Source organism: Podarcis filfolensis (genome assembly GCF_964270895.1).
Source record: "Podarcis filfolensis genome assembly, chromosome: 11".
In the NCBI taxonomy this organism is placed as follows: Eukaryota; Metazoa; Chordata; class Lepidosauria; order Squamata; family Lacertidae; genus Podarcis; species Podarcis filfolensis.
Genome location: NC_139613.1, coordinates 16,392,469 through 16,408,217, shown reverse-complemented (window position 1 = coordinate 16,408,217; position 15,749 = coordinate 16,392,469). Strand labels below are relative to the sequence as shown.

Sequence of the window (15,749 nt, the reverse complement as noted above, 5' to 3'; positions counted from 1 at the left end):
GCAGCAGCTTTTCATCTAGTAAACTTGTTTTTTTGCATGCAATCAAATGCTTTTACATTAATATTCTCAGTTATTGTATCAGTGTGTTAGGGGCATGCTAAAAGCTCCATCCTATGCATGTTTATTCAATGGTAGGTTCTATGCCATATGGCAGGTATGTCCAACAGGTGAGGGGAGAGACTCCATCAGGCAAGGCCTCCTTCCACCTGCCTTGCCCCACCCTCTAGTCTCTGCTTCTCAATTTGTATTGTATTCTTTTATGTACTGTGGTTTGCCGTTGTTTTATTGAGTATAGTTTAGAAATTATTTATTGTAACTGTTGAGTGTATTTCTGTTTAACTTTTATATGTTGATTTTTTTTATACTATTCTAATCATTGTTGAATGTTACTTTTTGATGTAGGTTTCTTATTTTAAAGTTTTGTTTTATTATCACATTTTTGTATTGCATTAGATTGTTTTAAGATGTACATTTTTTGTTTCTTCAGCTTGCAAACTGTGTTGTGTATTGTAAGATAGAAAGACGGTATACAAATTAAAAACGATGATGATGATCCTGGTAGATCTCTGGCCCCTCAGTGATCTCCCCCCCCCAACAAAGCTCAACAACTTTCCCTTTCCCAAAAGAGCTCAACAACTGTGGCTGCTTTTAAAAAAGTGGCAATGGATAGATCACTGCCAGTTTATTATACTGTGAGTAGATTGCAGTCTATTGGGAGTTGGACATCCCTGCCATATGGCATTACACAAGGTATTTCTAAAGAGCTGAGCCACTGTGTATTCCCTTCTGTCTCTCACCCGCTCTGTATATATGACATTTGACTTTGGACATGATTTTCTTGGCCATCCAGCTCCAGAGAAGATCAAGGCAGATGACACCTCTAATCTATAGGCATGTTGTTCTCCAAAGAAAACCCTCTATTTCGTAAAATGACTTGAAGTTGGAAATATTTTCTGGAGGGTCTCTTGTATTTTTAGTATCCTAGATGTTTATTTGTGGGTAAGTTCAAAGGAACATTAAAATCAGATTGTGAAGTGCTCCAAAAGCATCTCTCTAAATTGAATAAATGGACAAAATGTGGTTCAATGTAAGTACAGATTACAATCACGGGGTAATTTTATAGGGACATGATCATTTATAAGCCTGAAACATGCTTCTTAAGTTCATGTTCATCTATCTTTTCTTGGCAGGAAAATTGAATTTGGTTTGGCAACAGCCTCTAGAAAAACTTCAGAAATTAGAGGCGGGGGGAGATGTTTAAGCGGAAAGCTCAAGCTTTGCTCTGGGAACTGGGACTCAATATGAGCCTGAATTCAACTGTCTGTTTTCAGTCTCCAGTTTTCCACTCTCCATCCGCAACTAGCACACAAGCAAACATTTGACTGCTCTAAAGTGAGGAAGTGTAGAAAGATTCAACCAGCAAGTCATAATCATGGGCAAAAATCTCCCCTTGTGCTTTTGTTTCCTAATTGCCAGTACATTAATATATTTTTTTTCAGAATGAACAGATAGTGTTTTGTGCATGTGTGTGTGTTTCTGGCAAAAGGCTGGAAGACTCTATCCAAAGTCCAGAAGACCTTTTAAAAGTCTGAATTCCCAGCTTTTCCATGTCTAATCAAGGAGCTTAAAACATTTGCCACATGTTCTTCATTTCCATCTCATTTCATCACACTAAAGCGAAAACATGCCAAAAAGGAGCAACATTTGTCAGTGCCCCCAAATAGGAACCACAGCTGCCCATTAAATACAGTGGCCATTTCCAGCATACAAATCAATTTTCCCTGCAGTGGGGGGATGCGGTGAATAATGACTGGGTTGTTTAAGGAAGCATGACCGATTTGGGATGAAGGTTCCTGCCACTCCGACATTTTCATAGTATAATTTATTGCACACAGCATATAAAGCTGCGGTAACCAAGCCTTCTTGCCAGGCTTAATAGTGGGGAATAGCCTGAAAGACCACATCACGGCAACGGCAGATCTTTCCCTTGTTAAAAGGCACTTGAACTCCAGAGACCTTGCTATGTTGAATAGTATGGCATCCAAGGATTTCCTCAATTGGAGTCTCCTGGCTTTGCTTCTGTTGCTTCGCTTTTGCCTGTGCCAAGATGAAGACACGGAGGTGAGCAGAAGATATAATAACCCAGTGGCCAAAGTCTTGCAAAGTCACCACCAGACTGGTCAAAAAGGTTCCAGCAGCAGGGAATTGTTCAGACAGCGGAGTCGACTTGTTGAGTGGACGGTTGAGAATGATGATGGTAATAGCCCTTCTCGTGACCAAAATGCCTTGAAACCAGAGGTAGATGATGTAGCACAGACTACCTCAAACAGAGTCCAGGTACTCTGAATTAATATTCTACGACGTTTAGAAAGTTAATGAATGGGATTTTGTTTTGCTATATGAGACAACCGGCACTACTTTTTAAAGAAGTGGTTTATTGAAAATGCAGACTGAAACTGTGACTATTTGTGCAAATTTGTTTAATTAACCAAGCAAGCATAAGACAGGATAGTTACAGAGGATTTCCAGCAGTTTTTCATTCAGAGTAAACGTTGTCTTTTGCATGCAATCAAATGCCTTTACATTAATTTTCTCATTCATTGTATCAGGTTATTTTGAACATGCTAACAGTCCCATCCTATGCATGTTTATTCAGAGGCTGGTCCTACTGAGTTCAATGGAGCTCACTCCCTAGCCTAGTATGTCTGCAGCCTAAGGGTGCAATCCAGCCAAAGTTAAGTGCTTCTAATTCCCATTGAGATGAATAAGGCTTGCATAACTTTGGCTGTATCAAACTATAGTTTTATTGGAAATCCAGGGTATAAAAGTTCCTATTCATTCAATATGCAAATTCTGTACAATGTGCAAACATTTGAATTCTTTATCAACCAGGTCAGACAAATGAAATATTGTATAATTTTGGGGGGTAAATATATTCTTCAGGAGTTTGCAATGCATTTTATATGTTACATAATTAAGGCTGCAATCCTATACACACTTAATAGAGAGTAAGCCCTGTTGAAAATGGAGCTTGATCCTGAGTAGCCCTTTATAGGATTGCTGTGTAAGAGTGGTGAAGGAAAACCAAAAGGCTGATGGACCGGTGATTTTTAACACAGAGAAAATTGTTCAGTTAGTATGAGATGTTTTAACATGTTCTTGACTCCATCCTCAACTCAGTTAGCCTTGCATTAGAGATATATTTTGTATGTTTCACTATTATTAATTGCTATTATGATACATCTGACTTTCATTTAAGATGATCAATGCAACTAAAATTGGCTTTAAAATATGATCTCTAGTTCAAGTTAGCAGTAGGTTAGACAATTTAACTCTGTGCACATATAAATACACTTTATTTATATAGATACATACTGGTTATTTTCTTTTAAGTGTAATTTATTTAATTACTGAGAAACTTGCCTATTTATCAATGGGGGGGAGAATCCTCAAAGTTGTGAACAGTAAGACATACATATTGTTTTAAAAATTATAACAATGAAGCCCGCCCAGTGACACAATAATCAGAAACATTTATTTCATCCAGCAGGAGAAATTAAAACAGGGACAAAGTTCCTACAACCTTCTGGACCCTACTGGACCTCAGCTCCTATCACCCCTAACAATTGAACATAGTCACTGGGGCTGATGGGAGTTGCAGCCCAACAGCATCAACCCCTATCCCTGGGTTAAAGTATACCACCATAGACATCTTAGCAGTTTTATATTTTTAAAGGAAGAATTAAAGCACATATTTAAGGGTTAACCTCATGAATTTAGTTGATCTCAGACCTCCGTAAATGTGGAACCACTACCTGTACTCAAAACATTCTATTAACTGTTTAAGCCAGTCCAGCCTCTAATGGAAGTGATATCTGCAACAAAGTTTGAGGCAAGGAGGTCTGAATGCTTTTGCCACATTTGGAATGGTAATTGCAAGAGCTATAACATCAGTTTGTATGGACTATGAAGTCAACCAAGAGGGTAAAAATCTGGATACTTCACAACCGGATTTAACCGAAGCAAAAGAGCTTTCTAAAGTAAAACTGACTTTAGCTCCATTTATGTCAATGGTACTGAAATGTCTTCAATCCAAATACCGTATTTTTCGCTCTATAGGACGCACCAGACCATAAGATGCATCTAGTTTTTGGAGGAGGAAAACAAGAAAAAAAATATTCTGAATCTCAGAAGCCAGAACAACAAGAGGGATCGCTGCGCAATGAAAGCAGCAATCCCTCTTGCTGTTCTGGCTTCTGGGATAGCTGTGCAGCCTGCATTCACTCCATAAGAGGCACACACATTTCCCCTTACTTTTTAGGAGGGAAAAAGTGAGTCTTATAGAGCAAAAAATATGGTACTTTGACTTAATTGGATTGTGGATTGAGATATGTTTTGGGAAAACCTCTATGGGAGAAGAGCCACATGTGATCGAATATTAAGAGGAAGGAAATATTCAGAGGAAGGGTAGGGAAAGGGTTAACCGCCCCATGTGCCCCTCTGCTAAAAGGACTGTTGGGCTGTACTTGCATGTATTATGTACTATGGCCCTCATATAGGTGGTAAGAAAGACATGGCAGCAAATATTCTAAATCTTCCAGATTCTGCCCTTGGCTCCTCAGGCTAATTTATAAGGCAAGAAGCTAATGACTGTTTGTTTTCATGCCTCCTGACATTTTTGTATCTGTACTGATTAGGGGAACTGCCTGCGCAAATATTAATGACCAACTGAAGGATTTTCAGATCGCAAATACAGACAAGTAATTAACAAAGGAAGCTGTTGTTCAACACATGGAGATTAGTTCAGATAAGTGCAACAAGGCAAGCAGATTAGAAAACACACACGCCTTGCATCAGTTTCGAATGTGCTTTTCTCAGCAAAAGCAGGGAACCAATCCCTTCCCAACAGCTGCTCCCATGTATTTTGCTAAAAAAAAAGAAAAGGCAATTTAAATGTACTTTCACCCTTCAGTTCTGGTTACCATGCATAGCGCTTGACTATCTCTACCCAAGTGCAAACTGTCAATTTAAAATCCAAGCTTAAGTTCAGATTTCATGGCTGCTCCATCTGGTGCAACGGTGTCCGCATCTGCTCTGATTGAACACAGAAAAATTGTTCAAGGAATGCATGCTCATGAAATTTATATTGGGTTCCGGCAGATCCCAGTTATTACCTGTATTTCCTACACACAAATACACACCTCCCTTGAGCATTTAGTGGTGTCTCTATCATAGAAGTGTAGAGTTGGAAGGGACTGCAAGAGTCATCTAGCCGAAACCCTCTACAACACAATGCTCTTTTGCACAATGCGGAGCTAGCAACCCTAAGATTAAGAGATTAAGGTTAAGAGTCTCATGCTCTACCGACTGTGCTATTACATGCAAGAATGCATTTTTATTTATTACTATAAGATACCACCAGATATCAAACTTTTGTGACTAAAATAAGGTGGGGTTTCAGTTTTTTAAAAAATGATTCCATCTTCTTTCTGATACACAGAAGGCAATGCTTCTTCCAAAATGATGCCTGTTACAACATATTTATCATGTAAAAACAAAGAAAGCATACTTCTTGCTTTAAAAGGGGGGTTATATACAGATTAATGGAAATTTAATCGATAGATCCATTGATGAATAAACTTAAGCTCAAATGATTAATTACAATTTCGTCGATTGGGTTGCAGCACTATAGTTTTCTAATCATTTATTTACAGATATGTAAAGTTGACAAGCATTTTAATATATTTTTATAATGTAATTTATAACTGCTGATCTTACTTGTACTTTGAAAAAGAAATAGGCCAACTCGTCTTCAATTTCTGACTTTTTATAAGTAACTTTAATGTATTTTTATGTATATTTTATATTTTTATAATTAAGCAGTATACAAATTCTGTTAAATAAAAAATGTATGTGTATGTATGTGTGTGTGTGTACACACACACACACACACACACACACACACACACACACACAAAATGGGCAGGAAGCAAATAGTGAGCATGGATGCAAAAAGGTCCAGTTTCAAAACAGTATCAATCAGTCCATTAAGCTGCTTCCACTGACTAGAAACTTATTTGTACATGTTCTCAACCAAGTCCATCTCTATGGGCCAATTCTTGAAGTACTCTCTCTAGCACTTCTGCTGCACATATATTTTTGCTGAGATGTGGATTTCCACTGTAGAGAATTGACAAAGGACCTGACAGGCCAATCACTGATGGCCTGAAAGGAAACAGCTTACAACAGAAGAACCAAGAAAGGCAGCTCTATCTATTTGGCACACACAAAATAGCATGGCTTTAGCAATATACATGCGGAAGATTAGTAACTTGTTGTATGTGTGCATCTATGTGCAGCAGTGGATATATTCTATAAAATGTTTTTGTTCCTGAATTTTGTATTGGCAGACTATACACAGTGGACCTCAAAGCCCACCAGAATGTGGCTGCCGGGGGGATTTTGGATTTCGGGGTTATCAAGGCCCACCAGGGCCCCCTGGGCCTGCTGGAATGCCAGGTAAAGGAAATTAGAGTTTAAGTTGCATAAACATTAGTGCTTCAGGTTGTTGGAGGGCTGCTAAGATAACAGCAGGCATACTGTGCTGCACTATGCTCCTACCAAACTCCTAGACTCCTATGGAGCTGGAAGGTCTGGTACAGTGATAGACCTTGCCTTGTTCTTTTCCTTCTCCACCTCCCAGCTCATTCCTGCAGTCCTTATGCCAGATGCATGCTTGGGAAAGTGGGTCAGGAGTTTTTGTTTGCATTGTCTTGCTAAGAACCATGCAGCTCTGGCCCTAAAAGCTCAGTTTATGCAACAGCGAGTGCTTGCACAACATGCAAGTAGCAACCAGACTGTTCTTCTGTCAATCTCCCCCGCCCACACCACAAGCCATTGGCAGCAGCAGTAGGTCTGACATCCTGGCCATATAGTGCAGCAGACTTTCTTTAGCTCTTTGTTGGTACTTTAGCAATAAGAATTTCCAGTAATAAAAGTATGACATAGTTGCATAAAAGTGCTTCTATAAGCAGCTTTGGATGGCAAAAAAAGAAGTACAAATTGCGTGGTTCCTTTGGTATAAACCAACAGTGATGAATAGAGCTTATTATGTGAACCAGCCACCAACTTTTCATTCCATAAAAGTGTGGTATATGATTTCAGTCATAAGCACAGAAATGTCCAATGATGACATGGCATGGGATTTGGCAACCTAATAAAGGATGCTGTAATTTTTTAGATTATACAATGCATTAACTTAAAAAGCAGTACATACAATCCCTTCAATCTGGTATCTCAACATAGAAAATGATGTGCATCTTAATGTAATTAATCATGAACTTCAAAGAACATGCAACTAAAAAGGATATGGGTTGTATCCAGTGGTGTCCCTTGCATTAGTCGAAGTTTCTTTGATTCCAGAGAGGTCCTCAGCAGTGGAAGGAAGTGATTTTCACTTATTCCTTCTCTCCATGTGCTCCCACCTTCGGCTCTAGATGAACTTTGGAAGAACATCATGGAAGGTGGTGATGGGACTATAGCGGGAAGGGGAAATTCATGAAAATTGTCTCCCTTCCTGTTAAGCTGATAGAAGTATCTTCCAACAGCACAAGGGATACCATTTGCTATAACCCTTTATTTTCAGTTCCACATACAAGTTCTAAACATTTTTCATGTTATTTAATTTAAAGACTATCAATTTGGTTCAAGTTGTCTCAGTACCTGATCATTACTGTAGCCAAGGGGTGAGGAACCTTTGGCTTGTGGTCCAAATTTGGTCCTCCGGGCCTCTTCATTTGACTCACAAAGTCATTTCCCTCAAAACCACGACCTCCTGCCCCACACCTGATGCTATATGTAATATGTAGTATGGGGTAGGTTGAAGCGCAGCAGATCCCTTCAGAAAGCAGGATTAAACTCCAGGAGCATCACCTGCACATCAGATGATGTTTGGAGTTAAATCATGGTTGGCTGCTGTTTCCCCCACCCCTGCAGGACAACTTTGAGAGATATGGCCCTCTAGGTCAAAAAGGATTCCCCATTCTTCCTCTAGCCATTGTTACAGTCTTTTCAGAAGCAACTGACTGATTAAATTTATCCCAGAAATTGTATCCCACATATGGGACTGATGCTGAAAGTTGGAACTGTCTGAATCTCAGCAGTGTTATTTTTTAGTCTCTCTCATGCAGACTTCTGTGGAACCATCAGGTCTCTGGAACAAGTCCAGAAAGGCCCCTGCTCCATGTTCTCTCTCTCACTATACCCAGGCTAAGGCCTATTGCGCCAATGGTGGCCAATGATGTTATCAGCCCACAGTATGCTAGGCCTTGAGGCTTACTAACATATGACATATACCGTATTTTTCGCTCTATAACACGCACCCGACCATAACACGCACATAGTTTTTAGAGGAGGAAAACAAGAAAAAAAATATTCTAAACGAAACAGCGGATGTATGATTTTTTGGTTCATGCTGTGGCCACAGACATGTGATCTGACGGTGAGTTTGGGGTAGCCCAATGCAAAAATCCTGAGGATCCATGTGGATCCATGCTTTGTAACCACGTTTTTGCACCACTGCAGCCCCAGGCAACAGTGGGTGCGTGATTTTTTTGGTGCAAGCTGTAGCCATGGACATGCTATGTGATCTGATGGTGAATTTGGGGTGACCCAGTGCAAAAATCCTGAGGATCCATGTGGATCCGTGCTTTGTAACCATGTTTTAAGTGGGGAGGGAAGGAAAAGCACCCAAGGAACAAGGAGCATGCGTGGGGTGGGTGGAGAAGGATGCTGTTAATAATGCAGAAGAGGGGTATAAGAGGAGAAGGCTCCTCTCCTCTCCCGCTTTGCTCCTTTAAAGCAAGCAGGCTCTCTGTCCCTCTCTCCTCCCCACTCAGTGGTTCTTCTCCCGCTTTGTTGTTTCAAAGCAAGCCACGGAGGAGGGAAGGAAGGGGAACCATGGATCCTCTGCTCACAACTGCAGCAGATCCCCCCGCCATCCGTAGGCATTCGCTCCATAACACACACAGACATTTCCCCTTACTTTCTAGGAGGAAAAAAGTGAGTGTTATGGTGCAAAAAATAGGGTAATCATGAAGATATGGTTTGTTTCCAGGGAATTCACCCATTGCCAAACAAGGAGAGCTTCCATCATTGCTGTTTTATATGTGGTTGAGAAAATGTTTACTTTCTTGTAATATCATGAGTGAAGGGATTAGGAACCTGAGGCCTCAGGTGTTGTTGGAATGGATGGCTTAAGTGGGTGTTGCTCTCATGCTTCATGCTGGTTTCTGTTGCTGCTCTACATTTCCTCCCACACAGACCCTAAGAAAACACGCTCTTCCAGCCATGCAGTTTCTTCTCAGTGCCCAACCTGCTTTTCTACTTCTTAGAAACCAGAAATAGAAAATTGAACACATGAACAAGTGTCTTGAGGTGGATTACTGTTAAATCATTTGTTCTAGACAAAAGAGTTGAAAATGAAATTGGGAGGGGTGGCGCTTTTAACCAAGAAACTTTAAACCACACACACACACACACACACAAAATCCCTTGATTTGTTTTAAGGAAACCATGGAAACAATGGAAATAATGGTGCACCTGGCACTGAAGGAGCAAAAGGTGACAAAGGAGACAAGGGAGACATTGGACTGAGAGGAGAGCGGGGCCACCATGGACCAAAGGGAGAAAAGGGCTACCCTGGCATCCCTCCAGAACTTCAGGTAAACTTCCTTAGAAACATTAATGGGGTTGCATCCAGAGTGGTCATTTGCCAAAACTCCAATATAGTTGGCGTATGCCCAATTTTTGAGAGGAGGCTAGTCCACAGGGTTATGTGCCACCACCTAAACAATACGTGTGAAAGGACATGAACTGGATCCATACCATTCTGTCCAGCGGCAATCTTTTCTGGAGAGTGGAAAAAGTCTCCCCAGATAGTATCCTTTCACCAATACTGACAGTCCACACTTCACTGATCATTTATTTGCTTAATGAGCTGAGATATGATCTCCTCCTTTCTGAGAGAAATGATGACAACCAACCTAGAAGTTTCCAGTTAACTATAGTTTCCTAAGTTGTCAGAACCAGCAAACTCTTGTTAACACTTTGGAACAAGCCAGTAAGTCATCGTTTGAAGTTGGTTTAATATTCTGGTTTGTTTTGAATCTGTTAACTAGTTTCTTGATTCTGATAAGACAGGAAACTATAAACAGCTGGGGAATCCTGTTGTTTTTTTTCCTGGCTTGCATTAACAGACTGTGTAAATGGCCATAAGGTTTGTTCATTTCTTATCTTATTAAGCCAAAACATAACAGTCTGAAAGCAGCCATAGTAGAAACAAAAAAGGAGTTCAGTTTTTAGTAATTCAGAATGGACGGTACTAGAGAAATCTATGTGATGAAAATGGGAAATATTGCTCTTTGAAGTCCCCCCTTTTTTTTTTACTTTCTATACTGCAAAAAGATTTTGCAGAATTCACTGAGCCCTCCTCTGTCATTCCAATAGCCAACTTAAATAATGCAGATAAATTAAATGGATTCAGTTGTATTTTGCTTAACTAATTTGTAAAAGTTAAAATTTCAGACATTTTAGCATATTTTTCTAGTCCCTCCATACTTAATGTTAAGGTTTTATTTTAATGGCTTATGCCAAAATGCTGTTATGTAGACAAAAGCCACATTTTGTGAGGATGCTCTGCACTAAAAGCATTTTTTAAAAAGTCTGCACCCCCCCAAAAAAGCTGAATGCTGCAACTTTAAAAAACAAACAAACCATGCTTATTAGGTAGACTTGCACAATTTATTATCTGCTGAAGCCCCACTTGCAGGGCAGGCCAGTCTTCTACAATGTTGTCTTAGAAGTCCTACATACACTCAAGTAAGGTTATCTAGAACTGTAGCCTTCAATAGGCACCTAAGATGCCCCCAGGCATTGCCTCTGTAATTCCTAGTCCTTAAAAATGAGAAAGTCAATTTTATGCTCAACAGATGTATTCTGCGATTTTTCAGTTCTTGCACAAAACTGAAGACAACTCAGGTCTTCATTTCTTCCTGCTTCCTCCTAACTGTTCAGTGGCTGAGATGGCACTTGATGCAGAAATCCCCCCCCCCCGCCCCCAGGGACCCAGTCACTACAGTGCTTTTTGTGTTAAAGTGAAATTTCAAGCCAAGCTGTTTACCCTGCAGTCACATGTCCACGTCTCATTTTCTACACATGAATAGTTCTGTTCTTACATAAACCAATGAGACTTTTATCACTACAGTTTGCTGAGAGCTGGCCTAGGTCCTAAATGTACATTTAGGGAATTAAAGCAAATATGTCTCAAACCAAAGTGGGGAAGAAGCCCATAAGGAACGGATTGAGCCAACCATGCCTTCCAATTTGTCTTTGTCCTACTTGGTAACTACTGCTTAAACATTAGTTGTATTTGTATAGGTTGCGTTTATGGCTTCAATGGCAACCCATTTCAGTAACCAGAACAGTGGAATAATCTTCTCTAGTGTTGAAACCAACGTTGGAAATTTTTTTGACGTGATGACTGGTCGATTTGGAGCACCCGTGAATGGCAAGTATAAAGAATAGAAGGTTCTATAGAAATATCAACTAGACTTCTTAATACTGGCTTGATTACGGCCAGAATTGTACATACCATGGAAATTGATCTTATTGAACTAAGAGGGTCTTCTGAGTAATTATGCATACAATTGGAATTGGCATGAGGTGTGTTATTTTCTGAGGAAAGTAGAGCAAATGCAATTTACATCTCTAACAATATATTATGGATCACTGATTCATCCAATATTCCATTTTTTATTTTGATTGAAGTCATTGTGGCTTCACAGAATTCAGATCATTAGGCAAGGATACAGGTTTCAGAGAGGGATTGGTATGCAAGGAATCAAAACCAGTTAGTACCCATGTTTTCTTGGAAATGGACATATGCAGAAACATTTTATATGTTACATTCTTTGCCAGGGCAGTAACTTGTGTAAGAATTGTCCCATCTGAACTATTTTGTTTAAACAATTTAATCAGTTATATGATCGTTTTTCAGGTGTGTATTTCTTCACCTTCAATATGATGAAGCATGAGGATGTGGAGGAAGTATATGTTTATTTAATGCACAATGGCAATACAGTTTTCAGCTTATACAGGTGAGTTGACTGGCATTTCTGGACTTTGTACACTTCCAAATTTTTGTCCAGTGGGATAGCACGTACTTGGCTTTCAAAGTCCCATATTCAGTCAGGTTGCAGGTGATGTACAAGACCTTGGTTGGAGAGCTGAGGCCACAGAGAACAGCCAGCCATGGGCTAATTGGCAAATAATCTAACCTGGTGTATGGCTGCCTATTTTTGAAAATGGCAGGTTTGCCCTTAGATCAGGCACCCCCAAACTTGGCCTTCCAGATGTTTTGGGACTACAACTCCCATCATCCCTAGCTAACAGGACCAATGGTCAGGGATGATGGGAAATGTAGTCCCAAAACATCTGGAGGACTGAGTTTGGGGATGCTTGCCTTAAATCAACTTGCTTATATTCTATTTGAATAAGATTGCAGCTGGAACTTTACATTACTAGGCAATTAATGCTCCTAAACACCTAACCTGCTGCTTCAGTGCTGCAAAGCAATACTAGGAAAGGGGGATTACAGATGAGCAGTGGGACTCAGTGGGATACTGGGTCCTGAACACCCTCATTAATTTTTAAAATTTTTCTCCCACCTTTCATAAGTTCCTAGGGCATGTTACAAATGAAACAAAAGGCTTGATTAAAATAACAGAATCAGTAAAATCCATAAACTTGACTCCTATTTCCACAGTGGCGGATTGGTTCAAAATAATAATGTGCAGATAGAAAGTTGACCTGTTGTCTTCTCTTTATTCTTAGCTATGAATCAAAAGGTAAAACTGACTCATCAAGCAATAGCGCAGTGCTTAAACTTGCCAAGGGAGATGAAGTTTGGCTGCGGATGGGCAATGGAGCACTCCATGGGGATCATCAACGCTTTTCCACTTTTGCAGGGTTTCTTCTTTTTGAAACCAAATAGACTTAACATTTTAAGACAGATTTTGCTCTTTGCTTTCTCTATCCTTTGGAACAACATGGTAACATATGTCAGGGCCCTTTTTGAAACCAGTATGCTGGGGTCTAAATCTATGAAGCGGTATGAGAAAGGTTAGGCATGCTTCCTTATGGTTTTGTTGTTGTTGTTTTATCACACTATCTTGCTATGGCCCTGATGCCACTGAAATCTGAAATCCTATTCCAGATAACTGAATGCTGTGATGATTACAGCCTTTGGCCCCAATCAATGTGGCTTCACACTTGTATGGATTTGTTCAACATACAGGCCTGTGGGTCTACTTTCTTCTTTCAAATTGATTCAGAAGTCATTGGGAACTTCATGTGTGCTTCTGAGCTCCTTCATCCGTAACAAAAAATCAGACGCACACCTATTCTGCGCACAGCACCATATCCAGTATGGAAATACAGATATGGAAGTGCATATACATAGCTGTTTCATAATAAATTTATAACAACGCGACCTCTGAATTGTTAAAATTAGTTGCTAACTGGTTCATCCACTTTAGGAAGAATAGTTTAGAATTTTTGCCTTCTTTGTCCTTATAAATGCTCAAATCTTGATTTGTATGCTTTGGGTGATCTACAACTAAATTAAATTGAATTGTCTATAAAGTGATTTACTCATCCTGTATGAATGGTTAGGTATGTTGGCTAAATTCAAGTACTTTTACTTAATGGAGTTTGTAGAATGGAGAATATACTATTTTTTACTATGTAGGCTTGTTTAGTTTGCACGAATGGAAATCTTCATGTTTTAAAGTATATCAGCAATTTTTCTGCATGCTTTAAAAAACAGAATCAATTTGTCATTAGTTCTTATTAAAGTATTTTGACCCTAGCTCAGTAGAATGAAACAAGTGTGAATTTTTTGTCATGAATGTGTTTATTTGCTTATTTTGTAAACTGATCACTTACTAATTAAAGACCACTTTGGACAAATCTCTTGCATGCAACATTAAAATTATTTTCTCTCATAAGGTGGGATATAGATTTTAGGAGCTTAAGGCGACATACTTTGTTCTCCCCCAACTCATATTATCATCAGGGCAGCTTTTTGAGGTAGGTTAGGCTGAGAGATGGTGACTGAACCAAGGTCACCCAGTGGATTTCATGGCTGAGTGGGGACTTGAACCCTGGTCTTTCCAGGTCTGACACTCTAACCAGTATACCACACTGCTTCCTCAGTACACTGAAAATCGAGAAGGCCGACTGAATAACCCATATTGGATTTTTCAGAACTCTTCAGGAGTGGTTGCAAGATAGGAAGAGCCAGGATTGTATTCAGAAAGATATACTCCTGCTGAGTTCTGGGGAAGAACTGAAGCACAAAAAATACATTGTCAGTGCAACATAACCTTAAAAGAAAAGTTAATACAGTTTGTTCCATGTTATTATTACCTATATTTCTACCAGCAGGATCTTAAGAAGTGTCGTGCTGTGTACAATGGCATGATGTGAATATACACTGGCCGTTCTCATACAAGTGTATCTTTTGCTGTAGTAGTGTGAATAGAATAGTAGTGTTATAGAAACCAGGTTTTTTAGTTTATTTCACATGAAATGCTCCCAAGACAAAGCCGGTAATTTTGCTTAAGCTGCCTTGCAGAATGTATTCCCTGTTATCACAGCTTGTTTTTTCAAAATAATTTGAACAACATTTTGAATGTCAAGGAAGATGGGGAAAAGGAAGGAATAAAATCCAACACAATTACGCCTGCTTCAAAGAAATTATATGCTTATCTGCCATCTGGAGGAGAGCACCTCCAAATAAAATAGCAATCTAATGAAGAACCAGAAATGCAAATGCTCTGGTCTCTTCCTTTGATTATTCATTGTCTAGAAACATAAAAGGCAGCTTTGCCACTGTAAACATTCTTCAGCAAGCATACTGTACTATAAAGCTGGGTCTAATGCCAATACTTCAAAATATCATGGAACAATTGATTGGGCCCAATGGGCCATTGGATGAAGAGATCTAGTTCATCATCTGTGAGGCGGGGAGGCTGAGCAGCCTCAACAAAGCCCCATTGCCTCTCTGACTCACAAGGACAGCTGCTTTGGGCTTTGACTTGCAAGCCACTAGGGTGCTTCCCATTTACACACATTTCGCTGAGGGTGTACCCACACCCCCCCAGTAAATGGGGAGTTGCCTGTAATAACATTTCCAAGGAACACCACTCCATCCAGTCCAGTCCAGTGCATGCTTCCTCGGAAGCAAGTCCCACGGAGCTCAATGAAGCTTACCTTATTCCCTAGCAAGCTTTATTTAGGATTGCACCCTCACAGCTTGGCCCTGTGTGTGTTGGGTGGGGGACATGGGACAGGGCCTTCTCGGTGGCTGCTCCCAGATTCTGGAGAACTCCCCCCGCCCCCCCGAGAAGCTAGACTGGCTCCTTCCTTGCTGTACTTCCTCTGGCAAGGGAAGACTTGTTCCAACAGGCTTTGGAGAACTGGCTTTTACTCATAGGGCTGCCGCCATGCAGTTTTTATTGCAGTTCTTCATATGGTCTTAACAGAGGCTATGTACCATATACAGTGGTACCTTGGGTTAAGTACTTAATTCGTTCCGGAGGTCCGTTCTTAACCTGAAACTGTTCTTAACCCGAGGTACCACTTAGCTAATGAGGCCTCCTGCTGCCACGCCGCCAGAGCCCGATTTC

General features: G+C 40.1%; 1 protein-coding gene across 1 annotated transcript; it reads left to right on the top strand.

Annotated features, from left to right (window-relative positions):
- The first annotated feature begins 1,561 nt into the window (after positions 1-1,561).
- C1QTNF3 (C1q and TNF related 3) lies at positions 1,562-15,722 on the top strand. Its single transcript, XM_083575961.1, has 6 exons — positions 1,562-2,337; positions 6,411-6,519; positions 9,568-9,722; positions 11,437-11,559; positions 12,037-12,155; positions 12,892-15,722. The coding sequence occupies exons 1-6, from the start codon at positions 2,023-2,025 to the stop codon at positions 13,049-13,051; spliced, it is 981 nt and encodes a 326-aa protein (XP_083432087.1). The 5' UTR covers positions 1,562-2,022; the 3' UTR covers positions 13,052-15,722.
- Positions 15,723-15,749: the final 27 nt, after the last annotated feature.